Raw genomic sequence first — 25,924 nt, forward strand, 5'->3', positions numbered from 1 at the left:
TTGACAACAGGAGGGACGTGGTCCGTGTTTTCTTACCCCCCTAGTCATGAACCAGGCCTCCAAAGAACCCCCCCACATCATAGTCCAGGCAACTACCCCCTGCCTCGTGGGGGTCCAGGAGAGAGCGAGACAGGGGTAAATCCAGGAGAGTCTGGCTGAGGGGGATCATTGGTGGATGGGCAGCCCCCATCTAGCACCGGGTCTGTACCCCCCACTGCTGGGGGCTGCCTCCACCCACAGAGGATGGGGTAGGGGGCAGAAGGTCAGTGTGTGTGGGTCATTCTCCTTTGACCTCTCCCCGTGAAGGTGTCGGTTTTTCTTCCCTGAGCAGCGCGCGGGCTTCTCTCGGGGTCTACGGGGTGGGGGGCTCTTTTCCCAATTCCTTCACGGAGGAATACCGGGACGTCTGCGGTTTGCTGCGACCCTCCAGCTTCTGAGGTTCCCATCGCCTTCACGTGTTCGCGCGCATTGGCTGCAGCGCGCTCTTTCGTAAAAGTGGGAGGAGCTAGAGCGGATAAAAGGAGGCGACGCGGCTGTCAGCTGTGCCTCCGCGCGCGTCTGGAGTGGACTGTCGTCGGGTCGGAACCCGCTCTCTGCTGGCGCTGCCTGCGCGGGCTCGTGTGGGCACGCACGCACGCACGCAAACACGCACGCACGCGGCTGTCAGAGGCGCATCGTCTGATTCAGACGTTTGTTTGCAGGCGCGCGTCTCGGCGCACCGACGCTCCGCGCGCGTCTGGATGTCTTAACGTGCTGGAGAACCGCTCAGACTTGTTGCGCGTCCCCGGAGCGCACAGTCCACTTCCTGTCCCCGAAGCAGCAGACTCGGGTCCGGAGGTCGGAGACCCGCAGCCACATCGGATCCAAAGTCTGCCTCTCATCGGTGACACCGACGGCTCGATTCTTCCCGCTTCGGACCTAATGGCGGCTGAACTTTATCCGGGTCAGACCCGACCTCTTCAGTAACATCTCCCCCCGCCCGTTCCAAAGCCGCCGTTCCAGTTCATCCCGACATGTGTGAGCGCGAGGAGAGCGCGGGCGACGCGGCGCCGGACTCCGTCCCGCCGAGAGCGTCCCGCGGCCGCAGGAGCGGCGTGATCGGACCGGACCCCGACGCCGTCCTGCTGGAGGCGGTGAAGGCGGCCCCCCGCCGGAGCAGCATCATCAAGGTAAGTCGGCTTTCTTCCGGTGTAGCCCCCCACCCCCACCCACAAGCGAGTCTTCCGGTCAGGGAGGCGCAGACTCCCTAACCTTCATGACGCGCAGGTTCTGGTCCAGGAACTTCCATCACTCCTGAAGTCCAGAGTCCGGACCTGAGTCTGAGCTCAACCTCAGACCAGGATCAACCAAACGGGTCACTTTGTCCTTTTATGGCGCTTAGAGTCTAAGATGGTTCCGAAGAGGACTCGGACTAGAAGTTGAGCCGAGCCGAGCCGTGCTTGCTTCTGTCTGACCCGCTGACCCACATCCTGCAGCCTCTCAGGTTGCAGATCCAGGAGGAGGATTGTGTTTGGAGACCTTTGACCTTTCTGTCAACAGACCAGCTTCACCACAGGTGTCTGGATCTCAGGTGAAGCTGAACAAAGAAGCAGATTTCTTCATCCTTCACACACCAACTCCTCTGATTCCAGACAGGCTGCAGGTTTTGGGCGGAGCCTAAATGCCGTAAGGTTGCAGTCTGGTCTGTCTTTGTTCCTAGTGTCTGTTCTGAAGGTTCTGTTCAGCAGGAACTGATGCATTTAGTGTCTTTTCTCCGTCCTGTGATGAGTGAACAAAGGACGGATGTTTCTCATGAAGCTTTGAAGTCAAACTACAGTTTTGACATTTATTCTGACAGTCTGGTGCTTTAGTTTGCCGGGTTTTCTTTAGAAAAGGCATAAGAGGCCGGCACAGGTTGAGATGTCCCAGTTCATACCAGCTTCTGTCTTCCTCCATCACTTTTGTTGCCCCCTCTCCTGACCATCGGCCCCCAACCAGCTGGAAAACTCCTAAAAATGTTCTTACAATAAAAAGGCAAACAGGATTTTCTCCAAAGCACTTTGCTGCAAAGCTTGTGTGTTAAAGTGCAGCTGATAGTTTCTCAGACAGGCAGAGGCTCCCCATCTATCAAATGTTTGAAGAGCTACGTTTCTCAGAGTGAAACTGCTGGATCTGACCTGAAACAGCCGGAGAAACTGGAGGAATCTCTGTGCGTCAGGGACAGGGCTGGAGGCCTTTAGAGGGCGCTCTGTGAGGGCCTTTAGATGATCCAGGAACTCCCAGAAACCTAAATACCATCCTCTCTAAGCCGCACGCCGCTGCTCATGATGTCACGTGTAACAGCCGTGTTCACGCATGTTTGCTGTGTGAGCTCCTCTCAGGGGTGAGATGAACCACATTTACAATCTAAGAGTTTATATTCATTTATGCTCTTCTGGTCACCCGTGGGGGTGGGGGTGTAACACTGTTCTTGTAAGGTCTCCCCCTGACCCAGATGGAAACCAGCTGGTTTGATGGGGGGGGGGCATTTGCAGGGTCCCGTTGAGCACAGAGCCCAAGTTCTGGGGATGGACGGATGGACCAGAACCACCATCAGAACATTAACCAACCTCCACCCCCCCCTCACTTTGAGGTTCATGGTTAAGGCAAAGGCCAACTTCACCCGAGACCTCCGGTTAACTTTGGGGACGGGGTCTTACTTTGGACAGTTGGTCCCCTCCCCTGAGCCTCAGAGGTGAAGACGGCGACCCCAGAGCCCAGCCTGTGAGCAGAAGAGTGTGGCTTGACGTGTGAATGAGGCTCCTCTGCTGGCTGTCATTAGCAGGGGGGGGGGGCTGACAGGCTGCTGGTGGGCGGGATCAGTTTGGACGCAGACTTCATGAATCTGGCAGGTTTTCTAAGTGTTTGCAGAAATGATTGATTCAGTCCCAGCTATTAATCAAGCAATTCTCCTTTCTCTGAATCCACTGCAAGCACAAGGCCGTGCACGTGTGCACACTCCCACGCACGGTGCAGTGCACGTGTGCCCACTCCCATGCACTCATGCATTACCGTCATGGAGTTATAGTCATGGCTCCAGGTGTCACGCTGACTTCAGATTTGAGGCAGATGAAAACTCTGGTTCCTCCTGACGGCTCCACAGTGGGCTTTCTCATGGTGTTTGGCTTCTCCCGGTCCTTTCTCCCGGTCCTTTCTCCCGGTCCTTTCTCCCGGTCCTTTCTCCCGGTGCCTTCTCCCGGTCCTTTCTCCCGGTGCCTTCTCCCGGTCCTTTCTCCCGGTGCCTCCGCTCTCCTTTTTTGGTTTGTTAGTTCAGCGATAATGAGGGGATCAGGAGAGGATCCAGAGAGATAGAAACACTGGAGAACCTGAATGATTCCCAGAACGTCTGTCTGCTGAGGGAAGCAGGACCTGAGGTGGAGTGTGGAGCAGTGTTCCTGCAGGACTCTGCCGGGACCTGGTCCTCATGTTCATGTTTTGTTCTCAGGTTCAGCAGGGAGGCCTTTGAGTCCGTCCAGCTCTGAGAACGGCTCCAGCAGCCGTTCACCTCCTGACCTCTGGTGCCAGAAATAACTTCCTTCCTGAGTAGTTTCTGCTGTGCTGCTGCTTCAGGATGCAGGAATGAGGAGACAGACAAACACAGACGCCGACACCGCCTCCATGTCAGCACCAACATCGGCTCATGTTCCCCAGTCGACCGTCTGCAGTTAGCCTGCAGAGTCTCAAGGTAGCAGCAGACATGAGGCTGAGACGCACGGATCAACCAGGAGCTCCTGGTGGTCCAGGATGAGGCTTTTACTGACCGATGCAGAGCTGGAACTCTGCAGCTGCAGAACCTCCATCTAAGTCTGTAGTTTACTGAAGGCTGAGACCTCCGTGATTTAGAAAAGTGACCGTTGTTGTGTCAGAGATCTCAGAGGAGAAGGAGCAGAAAACCCAGAGAGGAGGAGGATGGAGACTCATTTACTTTATCCAACAAGAACACGGGGTTTGAACGCCATCGCTTTCTTTAAGGATTTTTCTGTCCAGATGTACTCTAACTAGATCAGCAAAGACATAAACAGTCTTTTTAAAAGTGAGAGCAGCTCTAGGGACATTTGGCTTTTGTTTATCTACATACATCTATATCTACGCTGATCTCCAGCTCCACCATCCTAAAGCTAAGAAGCAGCAGCAGCAGTTGGTTCTGTCCTTTAATCTTCCTCCAGATTCCAGCCTAGTCCATCATCTGGGTCAGGAACAGGAACGACTCTGTGTACTGTCATGTTCTGGGTGGTTTGGGGAAAGAAGTCCAGCTGTGGAAGAGTTCTGCAGAAGCTGGACATGGATCAAAGAACTCTAGATGTGTTTCTTTTCATTGTTTGACGTTCTTGATAAAGGAAGCTGATGTTCTGCTGCCGTCTTGGGCTGCTTTCACCGGGTCACATGACTGACAGGAAAACCCAACAGATGGAAATGGACCACAGAGGGTCCTTCTTGATGAGTTCTGGCTAGACGGTTTTCCCTCAGGTGCTTCCCAGTTCCTGCTGGGATGGAGCGACCAATAGCCGTGAAACTGGATCAAACTGCAGTGGGCCGGTCATCCCAGAAAGTACTGGAATTTCCAGAGAAGGCTGCAGTGGGAACCGTGTTTATGTTTGATAGGAGTTTATTTTTGGCCTCCTTAGAGCTCCATGTGGACAGTTGTCCGACCTAGCCTTCTTTCCCATCTGAAGTCCTCCAATCTGGGCTGTTGGTCTCGCTCGGTTCCATCTCCACGCCGTCCGCGCCGGCGGTGAGCGCAGCGTGTTTGTGCCCGTCAGGCGGGTCAGACGGAGGAACAATGCGTCCCTTGTGGCGCTGCGTTTGTCTCAGAGGAGCCCGTGTCTCCCGGCGGCGCTCGGCTCCTGGTGCCTCATCTCGGTGGGGAAGGGATGGCAGCTGCTGGTCAGGAGGCTCCACGCTGCACACACTTGTCATTGTTCACACCTCTCCGTGAGAGTCCGTCTCACAGCCTCACTGAGCGCAAAAATAGAAACGTGGAGAAAAAGACACCTCCTCACCTCCCAGCAGCAAAGCTGCTTACATAACAGTCAGGCGTCACGTTTCAGCAGCGGGTCTCTGTGAGACACAAACACTCCTAATCTCTGCTTCCATTTGGAGACATTCTTCATGATCCTCTAATTCTTCTGGGGGAGAACTTCCCAGATCTCTGAGGACCCAGCAGGGTCAGGACAGACAGGTGGACCTGGAGGTCAGAATGAGGACAGAAAAACATGTGGAGCTCGAGAACGCCGTCATCACGGTTCCTACGATAACATCAGGTTTAGGGGACGGATGAGAGGAAAAACGGCGGCAGGAATGCCTGAGATGGTAATCAGAGGACCTGTCTGTACCTGTGGGAGGAAGAGGAGTGCCATCCAACCGTCCCAGTCAGCCATCCGTCCATCCATCCAACCGTCCGTCCATCCATCCATCCATCCATCCAACCGTCCCAGTCAGCCATCCATCCATCCATCCATCCATCCAACCGTCCCAGTCAGCCATCCATCCGTCCATCCATCCATCCATCCATCCATCCATCCATCCATCCATCCATCCATCCATCCATCCATCCATCCATCCATCCAACCGTCCCAGTCAGCCATCCGTCCATCCATCCATCCATCCATCCATCCATCTGTCCGTCTATCCAACCGGAGCCTTTGCGTTTTTATTTGACCCCCACCCTCCACACACACACACACAGTTATCATTAAAAAGTCTGCTCATAAGGGCTTAAAAATATCATCCAATTTCTTAAATCTTTCTCTTGTGACGTCAGACCAGAAGGAGGATCTTTCCTTGGGTGCTGCTCCTCTTCCTGGCTCACAGAAGACTCAAAGTGGTTGAAACTGTAACGTTCATTCTTCCGTTTCGCTCCTCTCCTCCGCTGTGTTGAGCTCAAATCTGAAGGAGTCTTTGAAAATGTTTTGATTGCACTTCTTTTATTTGAGAAGAAGGATTTTTCTTCCATCTCCTCCATAACTTTCTGCTGCAGCCCAGCAGGTTCTACAGATTTTTTTCTGAAGAATGTGTCTGCACGTGCCTGAAGGAATGCACGTGACAGCGCTCGTGTCTGAGTTATGATGAAGGACGAGGGGACTCGCTCTGACCTTCACTCTGGTGCCTCAAGGTCTGCAGAGAAGATTTACCGTTTGAACGATGGATTCAAAGACCAGTGGCTGCCGTGTTTCTAACGGTTTTTCCTGAATGTTTGTGCAGATAACAGGCCGGCTTCCTCTCCTTGATTGACAGCACACATAGAGGGGACTCAAACTGCTTTGCAGTGAAAGCGGTGTGCCGGTAGCATCACCCATCAGTTCTGCTTCTGTTTGGAGCCGCCTTTCGGAACCACAGCAGGTCTGAGTGAGGCGTGTTGGAGCTCAGCTGAGGCTCACCTGTGGACTCTGAAGCAGGTGTTTTGTGTTTGTCAGTCAGGTTTCCTGGTCAGTGGCGTTCAGTCGGTCGGTTAGAAAGGACCGCCATCGTGTTACCGAGCAGCACACGCCTCTTACCAAACACTCCAACCTTTTCCTCCATGGCGGGGAGACTGGTTAGACCAGGGCTGTACAGACTTCTGCCAAAGAGGGTCAAGTTAGGCGTCAGTATAGGAAGGTCGTCTTTTGAGCCAGACATTGTCAATAAACATACAGCCCCTCTTATTTAATAAAGTTATTACAAATCATTTCAATGTTTTACCAACTACATCAATCTAAACCAGATGAAACGACTTCTTTCATATTTGAAGGCCATGTTAAAGAAAAAAGCTTTTAGAGAAGAAAAGAGTTCCTGGCTTTTTATTTTGAAACAGAAAAGCTGTGGTTTCAAACTGAAGACAAAGTCACAGGAACATTTCTAGCTTGGTGTCCACCAGCAGGAGCAGCAGAAGCTCGTCTGCAGGCTTCAACAGGACATCTGTGCTTTGGCTTTACTCTCGTTGTTCAAACCATTGACTGTAGATGAGAACTGGACGGAGTGACCCCTCCCCTCTGGCGTTCCAAAGTGCTGAAGTGGCTTAATTTGGTTGGAATAGGAAGTAAACCGTTTTCACTCACTTAGTCCAGTTCTGACATCCAGTCGATGGTTCAACCAGAAGACGATTGTTGTGTATTGGGGGGCAGTCTTTGGTGTGTGCTCCCCCCACTTTACTCTGTTCTGCTCATCAGCATGTGTCTCCTCATTGGTAGGTCCCACATATTGTGGTGATTTTTATTTTTTGTACCTTGGCTATAACGATTATCAATTCATAAATCGGTTTATAATCCAATGATCCAAACAGATCGGTTTGTCTGAAGGAGGTTGTTCACCAAATCGATCCATATCATTATCATTATCATTATCATTCTAAATGAACAAATATCAACTTTGAATCGGATCAACAACCACAAATGATATGAATCAAGGATTTGGTGAACTGAATCATTGCTCCTGTTCTTTTTACAGCGTCACTTCTTTATCAGGGTGGGATAGTGGTCAGCACTCTTGGCTCAGTGAGAAGGTGGTGGTTCAAATCCCAGCTGGGTTCTCTGAGTGGAGGTTGCATGTCCTCCTCAGGCCTGCGTGGGTTTGATGCTCCAGCTTCCTCACACAGAACAAAGCTGCAGCACAGGCAGTGGGATGTTTACCTCTGGCCGAGGATGTTTGTGGGCGGAGTCAATTCCCAGGTTGATCATTGCTCTCATGGATAAGCTTCTTTTAAATGGGGGTTCGGGTCCGCAGCAGAACCGCGGCCGTCATTCCTGTCGTCTGTTGGACTGGTCCGCCTTCAGAGGGCGGGAATCCTGCGCAGCTGCCAGCGTCGGCTGCTTCAGCGGGACCGGTGAAGATCCCTGGAACGGCGCTCGCTGGCTGCCATGGCAACCCCAATCTCCTGGCTAATCCCAACACCCCTGAACCCCCCCCCCCCCCCCAACTACTCGTGTAGTGGGGAGTAAATCTGTTTAAAAGTAGCTCACTGTGAGCACACTGTTTTCTTTTTTTTTTTTTTTTTTCTCCTTTTTAACTTGTTCTGTCCAACAGCTGAGCAAACAGATCAGAGCTGAAGGCTTTTTGTGTTGGACAGGTTTTACTATCACAAAAAGAGGTTATATAGCTTCAAGAAACTAGAGTGTAGATTTGTATAAACCCCTTTTTGTCGTATTATTTTTTATTTATTTGTTACATTTAGTGTGTGTGGGGAGGGAGAGGGGGAAGAATGTGAGGGGAGGGTGGAAGAGAGTAAAAGGAAGAAAGGTGAAAAGGTGGGGGATACAAGCACTGATTTGAATAAGTTATTAATTTAAGCTGTAACAATTATACCAGATCTGCTGGAAAGACGAATGTTACATAAAAGGTGAAAATCTGACACTAAGATGAGCGAGAAAAAATCTGTCCATCAATACACTGTGGGTAAGGAGGAGGGATGAAGCAGACAGGGAGTGTGGCAGTGTGCACGTGCACGTGCACGTGGGGGTGGAGATACATGCATGCTGCCGACGTGAACCGTGTGTTCATAAAGGGAGCCAGATCCTACCCAGCCAGACCAGCCAGACCAGGAGAGGGGAGGAGAGCCCCCCAGGCCAGAAGCCCCCCCAGCATCCGGACCCAGGCAGCCCGGGAGGGGAGGAGGAGGGGACCGCCCACCCCACCAGCCAGGCACAGAGAGGGCCCCCCTACAGGGGCCCCCCCAATGCCCAGAGGCACAAGCGAACCCAGCACACTGTTTTCTGTTTGGAGCCCAGCGGAGGATTTGAGATTAGGATTAGTTGAGTAGAGTCCTGCACTCAGGGATGGTTCAGCCTGTTGATGGTTATGAGGAAAAGCCCAAACAAAGACACAGACTAACTCCTGGAGAGGTTACAGGATGGAACTGCTGAGGGCTCAAACACAGGAAGTGGGCGGACGGATGGCGTTCGGCGCTGATCTGGGACCATTTCAACCTCGGGGGATAACAGTCTGCTGCTTGTTTCAACGTTTAAAATGTATTTGATTTGATTGAAGCAGGGTGGCATAGTGGTATAGTGTTTAGCACTTCCTGGTTCAAATCCCGTTCTGGGTAGTTTGTATGTTCTCCTGCTTCATGTGTGGGTTTTCTTCCTCTCTCAGTCCAAACACAGGCTTCCTGGGTTCATTGCTGTTTCTACATTGTTCCATAGGGGTGAATGGGGGAGTGGCTGTGTCTGTGTGATGCAGGTGAACCCCCCCCTTCACCGTTCAAAGGCCGGGCAGGCTCCAGATGGGTTTGAATGAGGGGATAAAAACCCAAGGGCTGCAGTCCTGGACTACAGTCCTCAGCAGCATCAGAGGACAGTCGCTTCAGAAGGTTCTCTTTAGGGTTGTGCCGATGGGTGAGTGACATCCCGATGGAGAGACACCATCGTGATGCCACGCCCCCGCCACGCTGCGAGTCGACACCATAAGCCGTGGTTACATGTAAAAAATACTTTGATGGGATCAATGGTGGGATTAGAATCCAACCGTGTAGATGGGCACAGAAAAATGTTTTCAGAATATAACAAACGTTCACTAAGGTCACACTTTCGGTCGGAATAAATCATTCGCACATGCGCAGTAGGGTTTGAAAACCGGAAGGATATAAATTCCGCCGAGCGGCTATTTTTTTCTCAAACTTTATTGAATGTAACAATTCAATACAAAACAATGTTAAACAGTGCCGAGCGGCTATATACATTTATATGTCAGCTCGGTAAAATACAAGACGATCTTCTAAACGTGCTTTTAATAATGTTACGATTATTATGAAACGCCTGTTTGCTCATCGTTTTATTTTTAATCCGTGTGGTCAGTGCTTTTTCTGTTGAAGAACGGAGCCGGAAAGAAGCCAGGATTAGCAGTATGCTAACACGGGCTAACAACATTAGCATGAACATAAAATCCATGCGTGAAACGCTACAATCTGCATCTTGGCTGGATGTAAACATGTGGGAATAACATCAGCCTTTATTTAGTCGGGACACGACTGGAAACACAAATCCATGTGATTTTTCAAACGGTTTCTAAGGACTGAGCCACATTTCTGCTTTGAAGCTCACACACCGCCCCAAAGCCGCTGTGTGTGTGCTGACGGTCCGAGCTCTGCTCAGACACACACTTTTAGACCCGGTTCTGAGTTCGGTAGCTCGTTCCCCTAGAGCTGCGGAACGGATCACAGTCTTAAATCTCCCACACATAGCGCTCATGTAACAAAGCACCCCCCCTTCCCCTCAAACACAAAGCTGTAAGTCTGCGCTCCGCCGGTCCACTTGACTAGTCAAGTGCGGGAGCGGACACCTCTTTTCTAGTTTGTTTGTTACTTTTTTTGTTAAAGTCACTTCCCTCAGTTTATACTGGATCATCGCAGATGAGTCATTAGTTGGGAAATAAAATAAATAAAGTAAAACAACGAATAGTAATTATATAAGACCGAAATATTAAAAATACCCCCCCCCCCCTCCACGACGATGTCATCGTCCATCCCGATGGTTGACAGAAAACATCGTCAACGGCCAATTTAAGGGACATCGCCCAACCCTAGTTCTCTTCCTCTGAAACTTCAGCGCTTGTGGATCTTCCTCTGAAGTGAAGCTGTTGGGATGTTTTATGGAACATGTGATCCCCACCATACATCAGGGCTGTGTTTCTAACTGGCAGAGGAGTGATCCAGCAGATCTTCATGCTGGATCACATTGTTGCCGCTTTCAGCATCTTAGAGGCGCACGGCGTCAACGGCTCATCAGACTTTGTCTTTTCCATTCAGCCTCGTTTGGGTGACATCACAGACGGTTGGTCCAGTTTCTATATCTGTGCTTTCACCTCTCGACTCTAATGCAGTGAAACAGCAGCTCCGTCGCGCCTCAGGAGTGGACCAATCAGAACAGTGTGGTGGAGGCGGGGCTTGTTTCAGATGTTTCTACCTGAGAGGCTGCTTCAGACGGAAGCTTTGCTGTCCTGGACGGCTTAACAACACTGACTATGAAACTGCTCACATCAGATATGCTATAATAAATTTAATAATTGGAAACACAAAAACTTTGAAAAAATTATATTTATAAAAAATAAAGTTTTTTCTTGTGAAGGAGGTGTTTGTTTTTTTAGATCATCCAAGTGGACACATTTCCCAAAACTGCAATGGAAGCACTTCTTTCAAATGAAATGAGTCATGGGACCAACAACCGGATGGCGATGAGCTTCTTAGCAGGAAGTGGCGGCCCACAGCGGCGCCACCAGAGGTCCCACGGCGTCCCACAGCTCATCCACAGCTGAGCGTGTCATGAGGAACTGATCCAGAGCTCCTCTGGAAAACCACCAACCATTTCCAGAAATGGCTTCATCAGTAGCCCCCCCCCACGTGTAAGGAGCTTAAAGGAAGGGATTTTGCTGCTGTCAATCATCGTTCACATCGATTGCCATATTTTTGAATGACTTATTGCAAGAGTTGTTTTGTTTTTATTCATATGATTATGATTTGATGGAAACGGTGTGATTGTGAAATTGTTTTTTTCAACATTCCTAGAAATTGGACAAAGTTTTGTGCATATGTGTGATGGAAACGCAGCTGCTGTTGGTGATGACAACAATCTCATGTGGTGACTGACGACATTCACGCATGACCCCAAACTGGAAGGTGTCAACAGTGACGAGTTTTTTCCATTTAAACGCCACAGATCACAACGAACAGAAGAGACCGCAGACTGTTTCAAATCAAAGTTTAACATGTGAACTGCTTATGTCGGCTAATTTGACTGTAAATGTGGTGGTTTGGGGAGGAACGCTGCTGCCTGGGAGCATCTGAAGGCGCAGTGACGGTACATGTTGAGCCCCGCCCCCTTCTGTCTGAGCGCTCCTCATGGTGACACACTGTGGGAGCTGAAGTGTTCAGACTTTCATAACATCTCACTACATGAGTTTGCCATTTCTGCCTGATGCTGCATGTTTTATCATTTCTATATCGACGTCCTTATGAAAGAAAGACCTCGGGGTCGCTGCCTCGTTCTCCATCTTCCTGCTTATGGAGAAAAACCAGAACCACCGCTGAAAACTGCAGCTTTCTGCTGTAATGATGCAGATTTGTTTCTGCTCTCTGACATCCATTTAAAGGCTGTTAATACTTTAATTCATTTGTGTTTGTTTTAAAAGCTTACGGTTTAATGTGCTTCATATTGTATGTGCACATTACTAAAACATGCATGTAATTTACACGTGTTTATCAGCAGAATCTTGGCTCTGCATGTTGGGTCGACGTGTTCAAGCTTTTGCCCAGCAGGGTGGGGATCGGCTCTGGCAACCTCATGAGCGTGGAGGGAGGGGGCGGGTTTGATGTTTGGGTCAGACCTTTGTCATTTTTATGGGGGGAGCAGCAGAGCAATGTTTTGTATTTCGAGGTTTTGGATCCATAAATCCTGGAGGTTTTGTCAAACGCTGCACATCTTCTCCTTCCTTCACCACATGCCAAATGGTGTCCTCGTGGACACGTGGCAGGAACTGAACCTGTGACTCTCTGATCAGAGGCTGACCGCTCTACCTCTGCACCATGGCCACATAATGTAATGCATTAAAAAAGATCAAAGGCGATTCATCTGTATAGGACTTTTCCCATAAAAGGCACTCATCCACATAACGACACCCCCCCCCCCCCCTCTGAGGGCGGAGCCATGCCGAGGGTCTGAGCTCCATACGGTCCCACTGATTGATGCAGGTACGGATTCCTCGGCTGGCTGTGGTCAGAAGGCGTAACCTGGTCAGAGCGCTGCAGTCATCACCGGCCCTGCAGACGAGGAAGAGTGTTTTCTGAGCTGGCTGAATGAGTGACGGCTCACATGAGCTCCACCAAAGCACCCCCCCCCCCCCTTGTTGCAGTTTCCTGGACGTCACCCGTGACCTATGACCCTCAGTTCAGACGTCTGTGCTCTGTTTCCTAGGCTACCGAGAGGAGAGGAAGCAGTGGATCTCTGGTGTTTTGACATACACGGCAGAGGTTTGGTGGTCTCAGCCAAAGTGTCGTCTGCGCTGGACTCCCTCACTCTGCATTAAGATTACAGGAACATCTGGGAATCTCCAGTTTTCAGAGCAGTTTTGTGGCTCCAGTTGCACATGGAGCCGTCAAAGCACGTGATGTCTGGAGATTTGAGAAGATGTTTGGTTTGTTGCAGCATGAGTGAGGCTTGTCAAGCCATCAGACTTTGAACTCTTCTTCTATCTTTTAGAGATTTGCTCATCAGTGACAGACATGCATAGTTTGACCTTTTAGTTCTGTTTAAACGCAAACACCTTAGATTTCCTGTGCAGCTGCGTTTCTTTATTGAATTCCACGACAAACATGACGTTTCTTGACAGATCTGGTTCCATCACTGAAACTCCGCCTGTGGTGCCGAGACGCAGCTGCTCCAGATGTTACTTTGTGAAGCTCAGTTGCCACATTCGGTTGGAGCTGATGAACCTGCATCCTGATTATTCAGCTTGTTGCCATTGCTTGTTCTTTGTTTGTGGATCACATGTAACGGTGAGGACGCTGATCCACAGCATGCAGCACGGCCCCTCTGTTAGCAGGGCAATAAAATGGACAAACTTGTGACAGCAAAAGCAGTTAGTTGGTTCATATTTTGATAAATTACTGAACATCTACAACACAAATGTTGAGATTTTCAGGAATAAAATGAGAAGCGTTTCAACGTATCTTCCTCTTCTCAGCATCACTTCCTAACGGTGCCTCATGGTGGCGCTCTGATGAGTTGAAGTGCTGACAGTCGCCAGCAAAAACAGAAGTTCCTTCTTAAACACATTTTGGTTTCTGCACGTCTAAAGTTCGCTTCTTGAATGTTGTAATGGATTATTGGACTGAGTTGGCTTTGTGGACTAAAGTCCTGGTTTCATAAGAGACCCAAAGAACAGACTGTAAACAATCGGTTCATTCATCCAGGGGTCCAAGTCCTGGATAAAGTCTCTCCAGCGTGTCCTGGGTCTCCTCCAACATTAACTATGGCTCCTCGTGAAGAATCGAACCTCTGCAGCCGCTCCTCTCCATGAAGAGTCATAACAGATAAAAGCACAAGAAAATAACTGAATGTCAAACTATGAGGCACACAGAACTAGGAGGAGCATTGAGGGAAACAAAAGTGTCATGAGGTGGTATTGTGACTACACATCCCACAATGCCTAGAAGGGCCATGAGACAGTTGATTGGTCAGAGGGGTAAATGGGAAGTTTTCTACAGACTGCGTTGTTCTTCACGTGCTTCTGTTTTATCTTCTATCCTTGTCCTTCCAGTGAGGGAGGGGCTGGCCCACACCTCATGCTTCCTCCACCAAACGCCATGACGCCATCCCTGCTGCAGGCAGCTCCGATGTGTTTCTTCTCAGTTTGGTCCTAACACTTCCCATAGACAGAGTCCCAGTGCTGCAGTGATGAAACAGCAGCACAGACCGGTCTGTGGGTGAAGGACAGACATAGCAGGCAGTTCTAAAGGTTTGTGTGGAAAAACCTGCGCTCAAAAACAAGCTGCATGTCATTTACTGACCAGGCTGTTTTTTACATTTTCTACGGTCAGCGAGGAGCCAGCCTGAGCGTTTCAGGACGAACGCACAAAAAAGCAGGAGCACGTGCAAAGAGATGAATTCCGCTCATGCAACATGATTTATTGAACGGAGAGCAGAGGTGCTGCTGCATTTTGTAGCCCGTCTGAGAAGCAGATTTTAACTGACAGATGTCTGTGGTCATTGAACATACCACAGCACAAAGAGAGTTGAAAAACCGGCTTGTGTTGTTCTAGCAGCAGCTTGTTTGACCCTCATTCTCTGCATTGCACTGATTCCAGGTGTGCAGTCTGTGCTCACACAACACCCTCGTTTAAATACTGTTATTTATATGTGTTATTCATCGCACATCATATTAAATGACAGCCGCATGCAGTGCTGCCCTCTAACTGCCTGATGGAGTTTGTTCTGCGCAGACAGTCGACTGCAGACGCCGACATGGCGAGGGGACGAGCGTCCTCTTTGCATCCCACATACGATGGAGCTTGGGCTTCTGGTTGGAGATGACAGTAGGGCTCACTCTGAAATCTGCTTATATTTGCAGAACCCCAGCCTGATGGTTTGTCCCGCTAGTGTCATCCAGTCTGGCTGCCGTAGCAGAGCTCCGGCTCACATCTGCCTGGCATCAGCTGGCGCTACCAGAAGCTAGAAGGGCGTTTTTTAGTACTCAGATCTGCTTCTCCTCCCTCAAATGTACATTCCTTACAAAAGTGATGGGATTTGTAAGAAAAAAGCAGACTACTTTCACTTTTATTGTCAAGAATCCCTGTTAAAAAATGAAGACATTTCCCAGTTATTTCTGCTGTTTGTTGTGATGGGTCTCTCATGGTTCTGGTGGTGAACATGCCGGTTCTGCTCCATGTTTGACCTTAGATTACAGGCTGAGACGGATGAAACAGCAGGTCACATTCACACTAAAACAGAGCTGCCTGTTTGTGGTGCAAAGCTCAGCTTAAGGCCTCTATTCAGATATTTCAGAATAGGCTAATTAAAACAATTACTGCTCTTGTTGCATAAAGAGATGCTCTCTCTGCCAGCTTTCCCTCATGCATGTTTGTATTGCTGCATCATTGGGAGCCTGTTTGTTGTTTTTTGGCCTGAAACAGCCTCTGGTCTCTGGAAGCAAAGTCTTGTTTTCTTTTCTCTGCAGCTCATCTGTCAGTTTTCCTTTTTTTAGGTCAAAATTGCAGACATGGCTGTTGGCCATTTCTGCTGGTTTCACAAATGTTCTGTTCTCTACTGAAGCTGCAGGTCTTTACATCCTGACATCTACACAGGGATTTCACCAAGCTGGTCTTTCATTCTTTATCCTCATCAGCTGCAGACTGTGGTAGAGACCATGGACAACAATAGACACTTTGATTTTCCCTAAACTCTACATCTTTGGCTACAAGGCTCGTCTTTTGCGTTCTGTCTGACTCCTGCAGAAGAGAATCATCGTGTTGTGCTAAATGAGAGGTAAACGCTCCTAACCTTCTGAAAATTAGTGATGAGATGTTCTGGAGGTGATGGTGGAGGTGGGACTGACCCAAGGATCAGCTTTGAGCTCCTTCATGTTTGCTGCTGTGATGGTCAGACTGACAGAGGAGGTTAGACAGGGATCTCTGTGGATCATCCTCTTTGCAGATGACACTGTGGTCTGTAGTGAGAGCAGGAAGCAGTCATTATATCAGACAGTTGTTCAGTTCTCTCAGCGTCTGGAGCTCAGACAGTTTCTCCTGTTCTTCTGGGGATTAAAGCGGCCATCAGTGGTTCAACAGCAGGAGGCCTCTGGTATGAACAAACTCTGTCCTTATGGTGTTTTAAAAAAGACAGCTTATGTCAAATAACAGACAACTTCCATCCATCTGTGGTTTTCTGCATAGCTGGAGCAGCAGTCTGAGCAGAAATGCCTGTGACTTCCAGTTCCACTAAGGGAGCCCCGAGGCGTCCTCACGCCATCGTCCCTCCAAAGGTGTTGTGGGTATTCCTGTTCCTCTACTGATGGAAAATGCTGAATCCCTCTCCTGAAAGACATCCAGGAGGCACCCAAAGGAGCAGACTGAGCCACTCAGCTGGTCTATCTCAGTGTGCAGGAGCTGCAGTTGTACTCTCTTTGGTGGAGCGTCCAGCCGCCTGGTCTGATGCAGCATCACTGCAGCTGGTGTACTGACCCGCATGTCATTCCATCCTTCATAACTACAACAATGAGAGAAACTTTCTGCTTCACAAACGGCAGGTTTTCTGTCTGTTGACGTCTGTCTCAGCACTGATGCATTCAGGGTCAGTCTGATCAAAACAGAACTGATGCTGATACTCTGAAATCTGGACTCCTGCTCTTTTTCTCTGAAGTCCTTGGCGTGATGGCAGCTCGGCTCGTTTCTGAGAAGATAAAGAAAATCCTTCAGTTGTTTGTTCCTCCAGCCGTTCGTCTGGTTCTGAAATCAGGACGATGAGAGTGGAGAGCATCCTTGAAGTCGGTGAAGGTGCTTCGTTCAGCACTTGCTGCATTTGCTCAGGTGGATATGATTGCAAATGCAAAACAGCCCATAATTGTTCTGATTCAGTCTTTGCCTCTGAGGCTCAGCTGGAGTTCAGCAGCAGTCTGCTGGCTGATTCCTCACCATTTCCAGCAGAACCAGTAATTCTAATCAAAGCGAGGTTTTCTCTCAGCGAGTGGATGGATCAGGAGGTGAGCGACCTGCAGCGTCATAGAGGGGGTGCTCCCCCACAGCAGCCTAAGGGTTGGCTGCACCCAGCACGGGTTTGAACCCCACTACACTGAGGCATGAGATGCTAATTGGGATACATGTAAACATTGATGATGCACACAGCTAAGGTCTCTAAACATAGATGTAGCTTGGCTCTTGGGGACATTCTGTCACCCGTCTGGAGTTATTACCCCGTTTCCTGCGGATGAAAAGTCCTGTTTAGTCCCTGGGTGAAGCAAAGATGAGGTCTGAAGGAGATGAATGAAAACGTCTAGCGTCACTGAGCTGCCCAGACGATGGGAACAGTTTCAGCTCAGCAGGCGTGGACTGGAGGAAGACAGCTGACCTTGGCTGTAAACGGACCCCAGACCAACATCCCAACAAGGAACAGGAAACAGGATGTTTGGATTAACTGATAATGCAATGTTCTGCAGTGATGTGAAGACACGTTATCATAGGAAGGATTTTCCCTGACTACAGTTTGGTGGTACGTCTAACCCTGGGCTGTACCACTGCTGTGTCTTTAATCAGATGTTAACAGTTTCAGACGGTTCTATTGGCACCAGACGAACAACAGAGGCTGAGCAACTGTCATAAATAATTCCTCTCCAAGCCACGTGACATGGAGAAAACTGACATGAACTGTTGTGAATTATGCCAAAAACCATTAAACAATGATCAGGGATGATTCCTTTGATGTCCCCCCCTGATCTGCTTTCAGTGGTCTTTTCATGATGTGATGCTTTCAGCCAAAATCCAAAAACCTGTCGTTTTCTAGGACATAGTTTCTGTTTACACTCTCCCACTAGCTTACAGCCCCCCACACCCCAACCTAACATTAGCGGTGCATCAAAAACAGCAGCAGCATCAGGTCCATCCATCCATCTAGTTCTGATCCAGATTCCAGCTCAGACCAGGAAAACAAAGTCCTTCATGGATCTGTTGGTCTGACGGTGAATGATCAGAAAGGGGCGGAGCTTGGAGCTCATGGCCAACCAGTTGTAGCACCCACGCTACAAAAGGCAGTTTTCCCCCTGCTCCTAATTCACAACCATTTCGATGAAGAACTACTCAGAAATGCAATTTGAATCCTAATTTTCTGTATATCTGTTCTCCATCATGAGAAAAATGCTACAGAAACCTGTTGAAACCCCCAAAAACCCCATTTTCATTGGAGTGGGTCTTTAACAACGTTGATAGGAACAGGAAAACGAGATGAAACTCTCATAATGGCTTTAGCTGCTCTCACTGTGGAGGATGTTATAAGAATGAAAAGCCTACCTGTGAGGAAACGTGGCATATTTTCCTTTTCTGACCTAAACTGTTTTGGTTGCTTTGTATTTTGCTTGCTCCTGAAAACAGACCATAATTCGAACACACAGTGGATAAAGAACCACACGCTAAGCCTGTAAAGGACTTAAAGGACAGTCAAACTAAAGCAGAAGGCCTCGGTTCTGTTTCACGTACATTTCCTTTATTCATGGCGGTGGAAATGGCGTGCAGACGCCACAGCTTGGTACTTTGTGTAGCTTCTGGCTTCTCTTCGGGCATCGTCACCCTGCAGTCACGTATTTGCAGCAGCGGCTGATTTATTTAGCACAAAGCTGTTCTCCTCATGCGTCCCGCTTGCCTCTGCTGACGGCTGCATGTGCCTTTCAGCAGCTCCAGCCCCCCCTCCTCCCTCTTCACCTCCTTTGTGTCCCACCTCCCAGTTTTAGCCCCGACTTTATCTTATCAGCAGCTTCTGTCCTTCTTGAACTCCCCAGCTGCATGATCGTGCCGCCCACCCCCACCTTCTTCCTGGACTTGGAGCCTCTTCAGGGCGTCTGGGGTTCAAACAGAAAACTGATGCCGTTTCCAAAACATCACCAGTCCTAATTCTCCAGCTTTGAGACGCCGGACGTCAAACATCTTCCATAAACGGGATATTTTGCTAACGTGATTTAAGTTAAACATCTTCTTAATTCAGTACACGGGGGGGGGCAGTGGTTGGCACTCTTGTGTCACAGCAAGAAGGCCCCTGGTTCAAGTCCTGGCTGGGGGGCTTGAAGCAGAACATCAATGGGGGGCCTCTCTCAGTGGAGGTGGCATGTTCACCCCGTAAATGCGTGGGTTATCTCTGGCTTCCTCCCACCGTCCCCCCTCCTTCGCCCACAAGTGGGCCAGGATAGGCTCCAGCAGCCCGTGACCCCAAAAGGGATAAAATGGATTAGAAGATGAATGAATGAATTGAAATGAATAAAAATGTGTCACTGAGAAACCGAGTTAGACTGATGTCAAACAGTGAGACAGACAGTGGCCCGGTTCAGCCCGGTTCAGCCCGGTTCAGCCTGGTTCTTCCAGCAAGACCTCGTTGTCTGAGCTGATCTAGTAGTTGACGTTCTAGTAGTTGACGTCAGTGAACTTCCTGTCCTCCTGAACGGATATCTGTGGAGACGAAGGAAAACCTTCCCTAGAAAATGATCATGTTTTATCTGTTAGAACTAGAAGAATGTTTTCTAGCTGAGAGGGAATAAATGTGGTCTGTTGGTGTCTGTCATGAGTCTGGATAGGTTAAAATGAAGGACGTGTTCCTTTTTTGGAACCTTGATGTATTGAGTGTGGTTCCTGCAGCACAGCAGGTAACTCCACCTGTTCACAGCCTCATCATTCATTTTAGTGCCTTTCATTCCTGCACAGCCCTATCAGTCATTCATGAATGCAGACGGCCTCTCAGCTCACCTGAGCGTGTGCACGTGTGCCTGTGCACGCTCACAGGCTGGGCAGCGTGAGCAGCTAGTCTCCCATCCTCACCGCCGTCGTCGTCTGCTCCTTTTGCTCCTGGGTGTTCTCAGGAAACGCCGATTCTCCGCTGAAGCTCCTCTGCAGTCAGAAGCACTTATGTAGGTCAACATGGCTGACCTGCTTTGAGCGCCGTGGAGAACAGAACCGTAAAAACAGCTGCAGTCTCATGCTTGTATTCATGATGGATGGGATTGTCATTGGAGTGAATCCAGCAGGAAGATGCTGCGTCATCAGACCAATAGCTTTGTCTTTGTTTCCTTTTACATCTTAGATTTTCCTTAAACCAACATTCCAGTTGTGACGTCGATGAAAAAGATGGAAAATTGACAAAGACCAGAAGCAAAGCGAGTGTTGAAACGTTCAAGCTAACCGCGGAGTTTGGACATTAAAAAGTAAAGTTTAAGCATAAAGCAGGTGGACTGGTGATAAATTATTTGTTTTTGAAACTTGTGTTGGTTGTGAAAAAGTTTAATTTGACAGAAAAAGGTTAATAAAAATACCAACTCTTAGAAAACTCAGCTTCTAAGCAGTTCTAAATCCTGACAGCGTTTTCACATGTTGACGTTTTTTCTTCCTGGGATGTGATTTTCAGTTTCATTTCGCTGTCACTGTTTCTGCACAGGGACGTGAGGGCGTGGCTAAAGGGCGGGGCTTTGCCATGATTTGCATTCAATTTGCATATTGCTGTGACCTTCTTTTCCTACAGGTGTTACATTCCCAAAAGAGGCTTTCCATGATTCTATGGCAGCTGCATGTAGATAAAAACCGACTCACCTGCGGGACAGGTGTTCCACTGGAACCAGCAGCCTCTGTGGAATGGTGGTTCTCAGGAAGGCGGGGCTAACTGCAGCCAGTTGGCCCCGCCTTCATGAGAACCAGCCACAGGGCAAAAACGGTGGCAGCACATGGAAACAGGTAATCAAAGGGAAATTAAGTGTAAATAAAAGTGAAGCATAAAAAATGATGTCAGCATGTGAAAACATGTCAACATGGGTACGTAATTGTTTTAATGTAAATAGATATTTTCTCAATTATTTAATTTCAGTTATTTTGCTCAAATAAAACTTTTTCAATTCAAGTTTGCTAGAAACCAAATATTATTTGCAGTTTCTTCGGAAAACATGTTTGATTTAAAATAATAAAAACAAGTTTATTGCATAAAGAGCTTATGTCAGATGTGTCAACCTCAAGGCCCGGGGGCCAAATGTGGCCCTCCATGTCATTTTATGTGGCCCACGAGAACATAAAGGTTTTTAATTTCTTAGAGTAAAAAATAAACATTGGTGTGTATTTATTCATATCTGGGGGGAATCAGACTTTAAATGTTGGATTGGTCATCTATACATCAGGACTTAAACACTGTCCACATAACCTAACCTGACAGAATCAAATGTAAAAGGATTTATGCTAAAGTAACAAGCAAACATATGTTTTCTATGCAGCTGGAATTGTCAATTTAAAAAGTTATAATGAGTTATTTAACATTAAGGAGTAGTTGCATTTATTTTCATTACATTTAGTTACATGTATAAGTTACATCTGGTCCTTTGAGGACAGACACTATGCTGATGTGGCCCCCAGTGAAAATGAGTTGGACCCCCCTGACTGATATTGATTTAGAATAAACCATGAAACTAAATCAGTTCTGAGGGACTTCGGCTATAATTGTCATGTTTGGAGGCGGGGTGACTTTTGAGTAAACAGGAAGTGATGTGGTGCCGCCGTCCGGCTCAAACAGGAAGAGGAGAAGTCATCATAGAGCTCAGGCCTAAAACCACAGCGTGACCTGACAGAAGGAGTCGGTCCTGATGCAGCAGTTCTGTGATGGAACAGACGCCAGCGGAAGGGGGGCCGGGATGATGCTTTTATTTAACCCTTGATCTATCCTAGGCACTTTAACGTTGGGAGTTGGGTCATCTAGACCCACTAGACAGTGCTCTGAACCTTTTTTCTTCAATGATTTGTGATCTTCACTGGTTTCCATGGATTACATTGAAATCTTTCCACCTTTATCCACCTTTGTCATGGTAGGGAGAACACCTCAATGGAAGGGGGGGGGGGGGGGTCGTAGGATAGCACAAGGGTTACAGACTTTAACATGTTTCCTGTTTGCTCATCTGCTGGACTTAACGCATGAATCCACTGTTTCTGTCTCAAGCCCTCCTTCTATTTACATTTCTCTATCGTCTACATCAATATTTAGGATAATGACAGCCAGTGGAGGAAGTGAGCTGCTGATGAGCAGGAAGTGTCTGCAGAAACGGCCGGCCTCCGAAGGCTAGAGGCCTCATGAGGAGCAGAGCACAAACTTCAGGACGTCGTTTTTCATTCAGGATGACAGGAGAAGACCGCACTGCAAAACCCCATCACTAGTCCAGATGATCATTACAGGTCGTCCTCCCAGCTGGGAGTCCATGTTGATCCGTACTAGACATGAATGGTTCTGTTGGTCCAACCGTCCAGCCTCACATCCAGTAGGTGGCAGTAGACCTTCTGTGGTTTAGTTTCTTATCCTCCTATGAGGAAGAAAAGCTTGTGGGTCTGCTGTCTGTCCCGTTAGAGCGCCATGTTGTTTGCAGTTTGGCTAACTTTACGTTCTGTCTGAGTAACTAAAGTGTCAGGAGAATCTGCACCGTTAGGGATCTGAACCACATCACAGTTCTCTAAACCGTCTCTGGAAGCTGACCTCGGCCCGATTCACTTACTTCAAACCTAAAATACCCGATCTGTCCACCCAATGCAAACTCCCATGAACCCTCTGGCACTATGGAGAGGAACGCTTCTGGGAAGGCTGTCCTCACGGTTGAGGAGTGTTTGTAGGACATTTGGACCATTCTACCAGAAGGTCATTGGTGAGGTCACACTGATGTTGGTGGAGAAGGCCTGGATCTCTGCCTCAGTCAGGTTGGGATCATGGAACTGTCCAGAATGTTTTGGTATCCTGAAGCATTCAGAGTTCCTTTCACTGGAACTGAGGGGCAAAGCCAAAGTCCTGACAAGCAAGCCCACACCATGATTCCTCCTCCACACTCACAACAATGCAGTCCCAAATGTACCGTTGTCCTGGAAACCTCCAAACCCAGACTCCTCCATCAGATTTCCAGATGGAAAAGTGTGATTCCCCCCACCAGAGAAGGCGTGTCACTGCTCTAGAGTCCAGTGGCGGCGTGCTTTCCACCGCTGCATCGACGCTTTGCATTCACTTGGTGATGTGTGTTTGGATGCAGCTGCTCGCCATGGAAACCATTCCATGAAGCTCTGTGCGTGCTGGACCTGGACTGACCTGAAGGTCGCATGACGTCTGGAGGTCTGCAGCAACTGACTGCAGAAAGTCAGAGACCTCTTTGACCTTCAGCATCCGTGACCCCTCTCCATCAGTTTAGGGGTCGACCACATGGAGGCTGAGCTGCTGTTGTTCCCAAACTCTGATGGAGCTGACAGCTGACTGTGGAGGATTTAGGACAGTTCACCTCTGGATTTGATGCACAGGGGGGGTCCTGACAGTTCCACGCTGGAATTCACTGAGAGCGGAACATTCTGTCACAAATGTTTGTAGAAACAGTCTGCATGACTGACTGATGATTTTATTCACCTGTGGCAGGTAAAGTGATTAGAACACCTGATTCTGATCATTTGCTTGGTCCTGAAGGGTGAGCCAATACTTTTGGTAATGTAGTGTACTTCTCCAAGAACAAAAGTCTGCTGAAGAAAGAAAGCAGATTTCTGGGAGGAAACCCAAAAAAGTGCACCTAAACCCCCTACCTGCTGTGCTTCAGGAAGGTGTGCTCCACCAGACAGGTGGAGTGACGGCACAATAGCGTCACTATGACTTCTTTCAATGTCAATCCTGTCCTGGCAACCAATGAGCTGAAGGCCCCGCCCCTGTGCGTAAACTTAGGCTTAGCAGTGAAGTGGAAAGGTTTGAATTGAAACTGTTAACTGAGAGTGATGAGGGTGGAAAACAAAAACCAAAAGTGGAAAATCCTAAACAGCAGCTCTTACAAATAAACAGGATTTTTTATTTGGTAACAGTTTTAGGTTAAATTCTTTTTTTTAGAAATGTTTCCTTCAAGTTTACAGTTGTTACTTTTGAGTCTTTCTGTTGTTGTTCTTTAAAGATTTTTCTAATTTACACCCCCCCCCCCCCCCACACACACACACACACAGAGACCTCACCCTCCCTACAAAGACTTTCAGATTCTTTACCCTCAAAATGATCCAACGTTTCTTTGTCTGGAAGAAATTCCTGCTTTTGCTCCTCAGACTTAGCAGCTTCATTCCCGCTGCTTTCATGGCCACACCTGAATCCAAATTCAACCGTTTGACAGCGTTTAACGCTGACATTTCCCCTCTGCACTAAGGGAACGTCTCCTTTTCCTCTCAAGTTAGAGCCATTCTTGGAGGCGTATTGATTTTTCTTCGTCTCCTAAGGAGGCGCTGGCTCCTGCAGAGCTGCTGCTGGGAGTCCCCTCATTCTTGAGGAGCGGATGGATCTGAGCTGAGGTGTGTGACTCCACGCTGGCACTCGTCTCCATGGTTACGGGGATCCAGGATGGCCTATGAAAGCACGCCTCCCGCAGACATCTTCTTGCGCCCTCATTATCGCCCTGTGGGAGGCCTTTCCAGCTGAGACAGAGGAGGAGTGCTGTGCGTGGGGGTGGGGGGGAGTCTGAGGAGAAAATATGCACTTATGTGATAAAGTGGAGCAGAGAAAAGGTCTGAGACCTCCAGGAAGGAGAGACTCTTCCACCATGAGGACACCGACGCAGCTGCCACACACTCAGACAGCAGCAACGGCAGCGTTTCTGAAGGCTCAACGCTTGGCATCATTTGGGGGCACAGACAGGCCCCCCCGCCGGCTCTGTAAGTGCCAGTAGTTTACAACACTAATGACGGCTGTGATAACATCCATTCATCCTCCCTGAGGAGCCAAGGAAAGTCAGAGCAGATTTATGGCATTTACTTACGCAAAAATTGTCATCTTGCTTCTTTCTCTGGATTTTCTTTATGTATGTTGTTCCACCTGATGCCTTCAGACTGGACGTGTACACACTCCCCCTGCCAGGTTAAAGGTCAAAGAGCCTTAATGAATGATCCAAATGTGTGGTGTAAAAGTTCAGAACAAGTTTCATCCTTCTGGATAAAGCCAGATACTCTGCAAACAGGAGCAAAAACACCAAACTTCACACAGTCGGATTGATCAGTCAGAGCACGGAGAGCCTAGCATGATCACTGCTTCATAAAAAGGAAAGGAAAACCTTTTGCACTGAAAACGGCTGCAGTTATAGGACATTTGGAATAAGTCCAGTTTTTGCAGGAGTCCCAGATGCTTTCAGAGTCTCTGGTCAGACCCTAAGATTGCCACTACAGTTTTAGGAATACCCATGAGCCTCCTCCACTCCTAGGCTCCACCTTTTTTTTTTTTATGTGCCCCTGTTGGCGCGTGGATCCAAAGATGCAATGGTCCTTATTCTAAAATCACCAACAGATATGCAAAGATCTGTGTTCTGCTTTTTCCGGTTCTGGGGATTTGCTTAAGGCTGATTTCAATCCTTTTCATTTGGTTTGGTTGAGACTGCAGCTTTGACCCGCCTCACCTTCATGTGTTCACGTCTGCTGTCCTTCATCACAGCAGAGACGAGGTCCACAGCACAACCCTCCACTGAGAAGGGGCATTTTCTGAAATCACACTTTGATCTTGTAATGCTTCTGAAAAAATGGGCTTCACAAACTTTTTACAGAAAGGTTTTTTTTTCTTTCGAACAGGATTTGACATTAGCTCCTCATGTTGTGACTCTGACAGGCTGACTTGGAGCCATGTCTGTTGTTGTGCACTAACCCTTTCCGTTGTGTTTGTGATGCTCTGACGAGCCCAGCAGGTAAACAAGGTGAGTGTGCACATCTAATAGAGGTTTGTGAAAACCTAGAAGGAGTTTGTAAAACAAC

At 48.5% G+C, this 25,924-nt stretch overlaps 1 protein-coding gene and 1 long non-coding RNA gene across 3 annotated transcripts in view; both read left to right on the forward strand.

Moving 5' to 3' along the window:
- The first annotated feature begins 530 nt into the window (after positions 1-530).
- plcl1 (phospholipase C like 1) overlaps positions 531-25,924 on the forward strand; it is a 78,879-nt gene continuing 53,485 nt past the window's right edge. The window contains exon 1 of one of the 2 annotated variants that reach the window (XM_023950517.2): positions 531-1,169. In XM_023950517.2, the coding sequence (XP_023806285.1) occupies positions 1,014-1,169 (156 nt within the window). In that variant the 5' untranslated portion in view covers positions 531-1,013. Of the gene's footprint in view, positions 1,170-5,301; positions 5,329-25,924 lie in introns of those variants that run through there. The other variant, XM_078939026.1, reaches the window with a different exon arrangement.
- LOC144988562 (uncharacterized) overlaps positions 5,336-25,924 on the forward strand; it is a 21,575-nt gene continuing 986 nt past the window's right edge. The window contains exons 1-2 of the long non-coding RNA XR_013652492.1: positions 5,336-6,130; positions 6,220-25,924. The exon at positions 6,220-25,924 is cut by the window's right edge and continues 986 nt beyond it. This is a non-coding gene — a long non-coding RNA (uncharacterized LOC144988562). The remainder of the gene's footprint in view (positions 6,131-6,219) is intronic.

The sequence above is a fragment of the Oryzias latipes genome, chromosome 21, assembly GCF_053564925.1.
Source record: "Oryzias latipes strain Hd-rR chromosome 21, Olatipes_Hd-rR_3.1".
In the NCBI taxonomy this organism is placed as follows: domain Eukaryota; kingdom Metazoa; phylum Chordata; class Actinopteri; order Beloniformes; family Adrianichthyidae; genus Oryzias; species Oryzias latipes.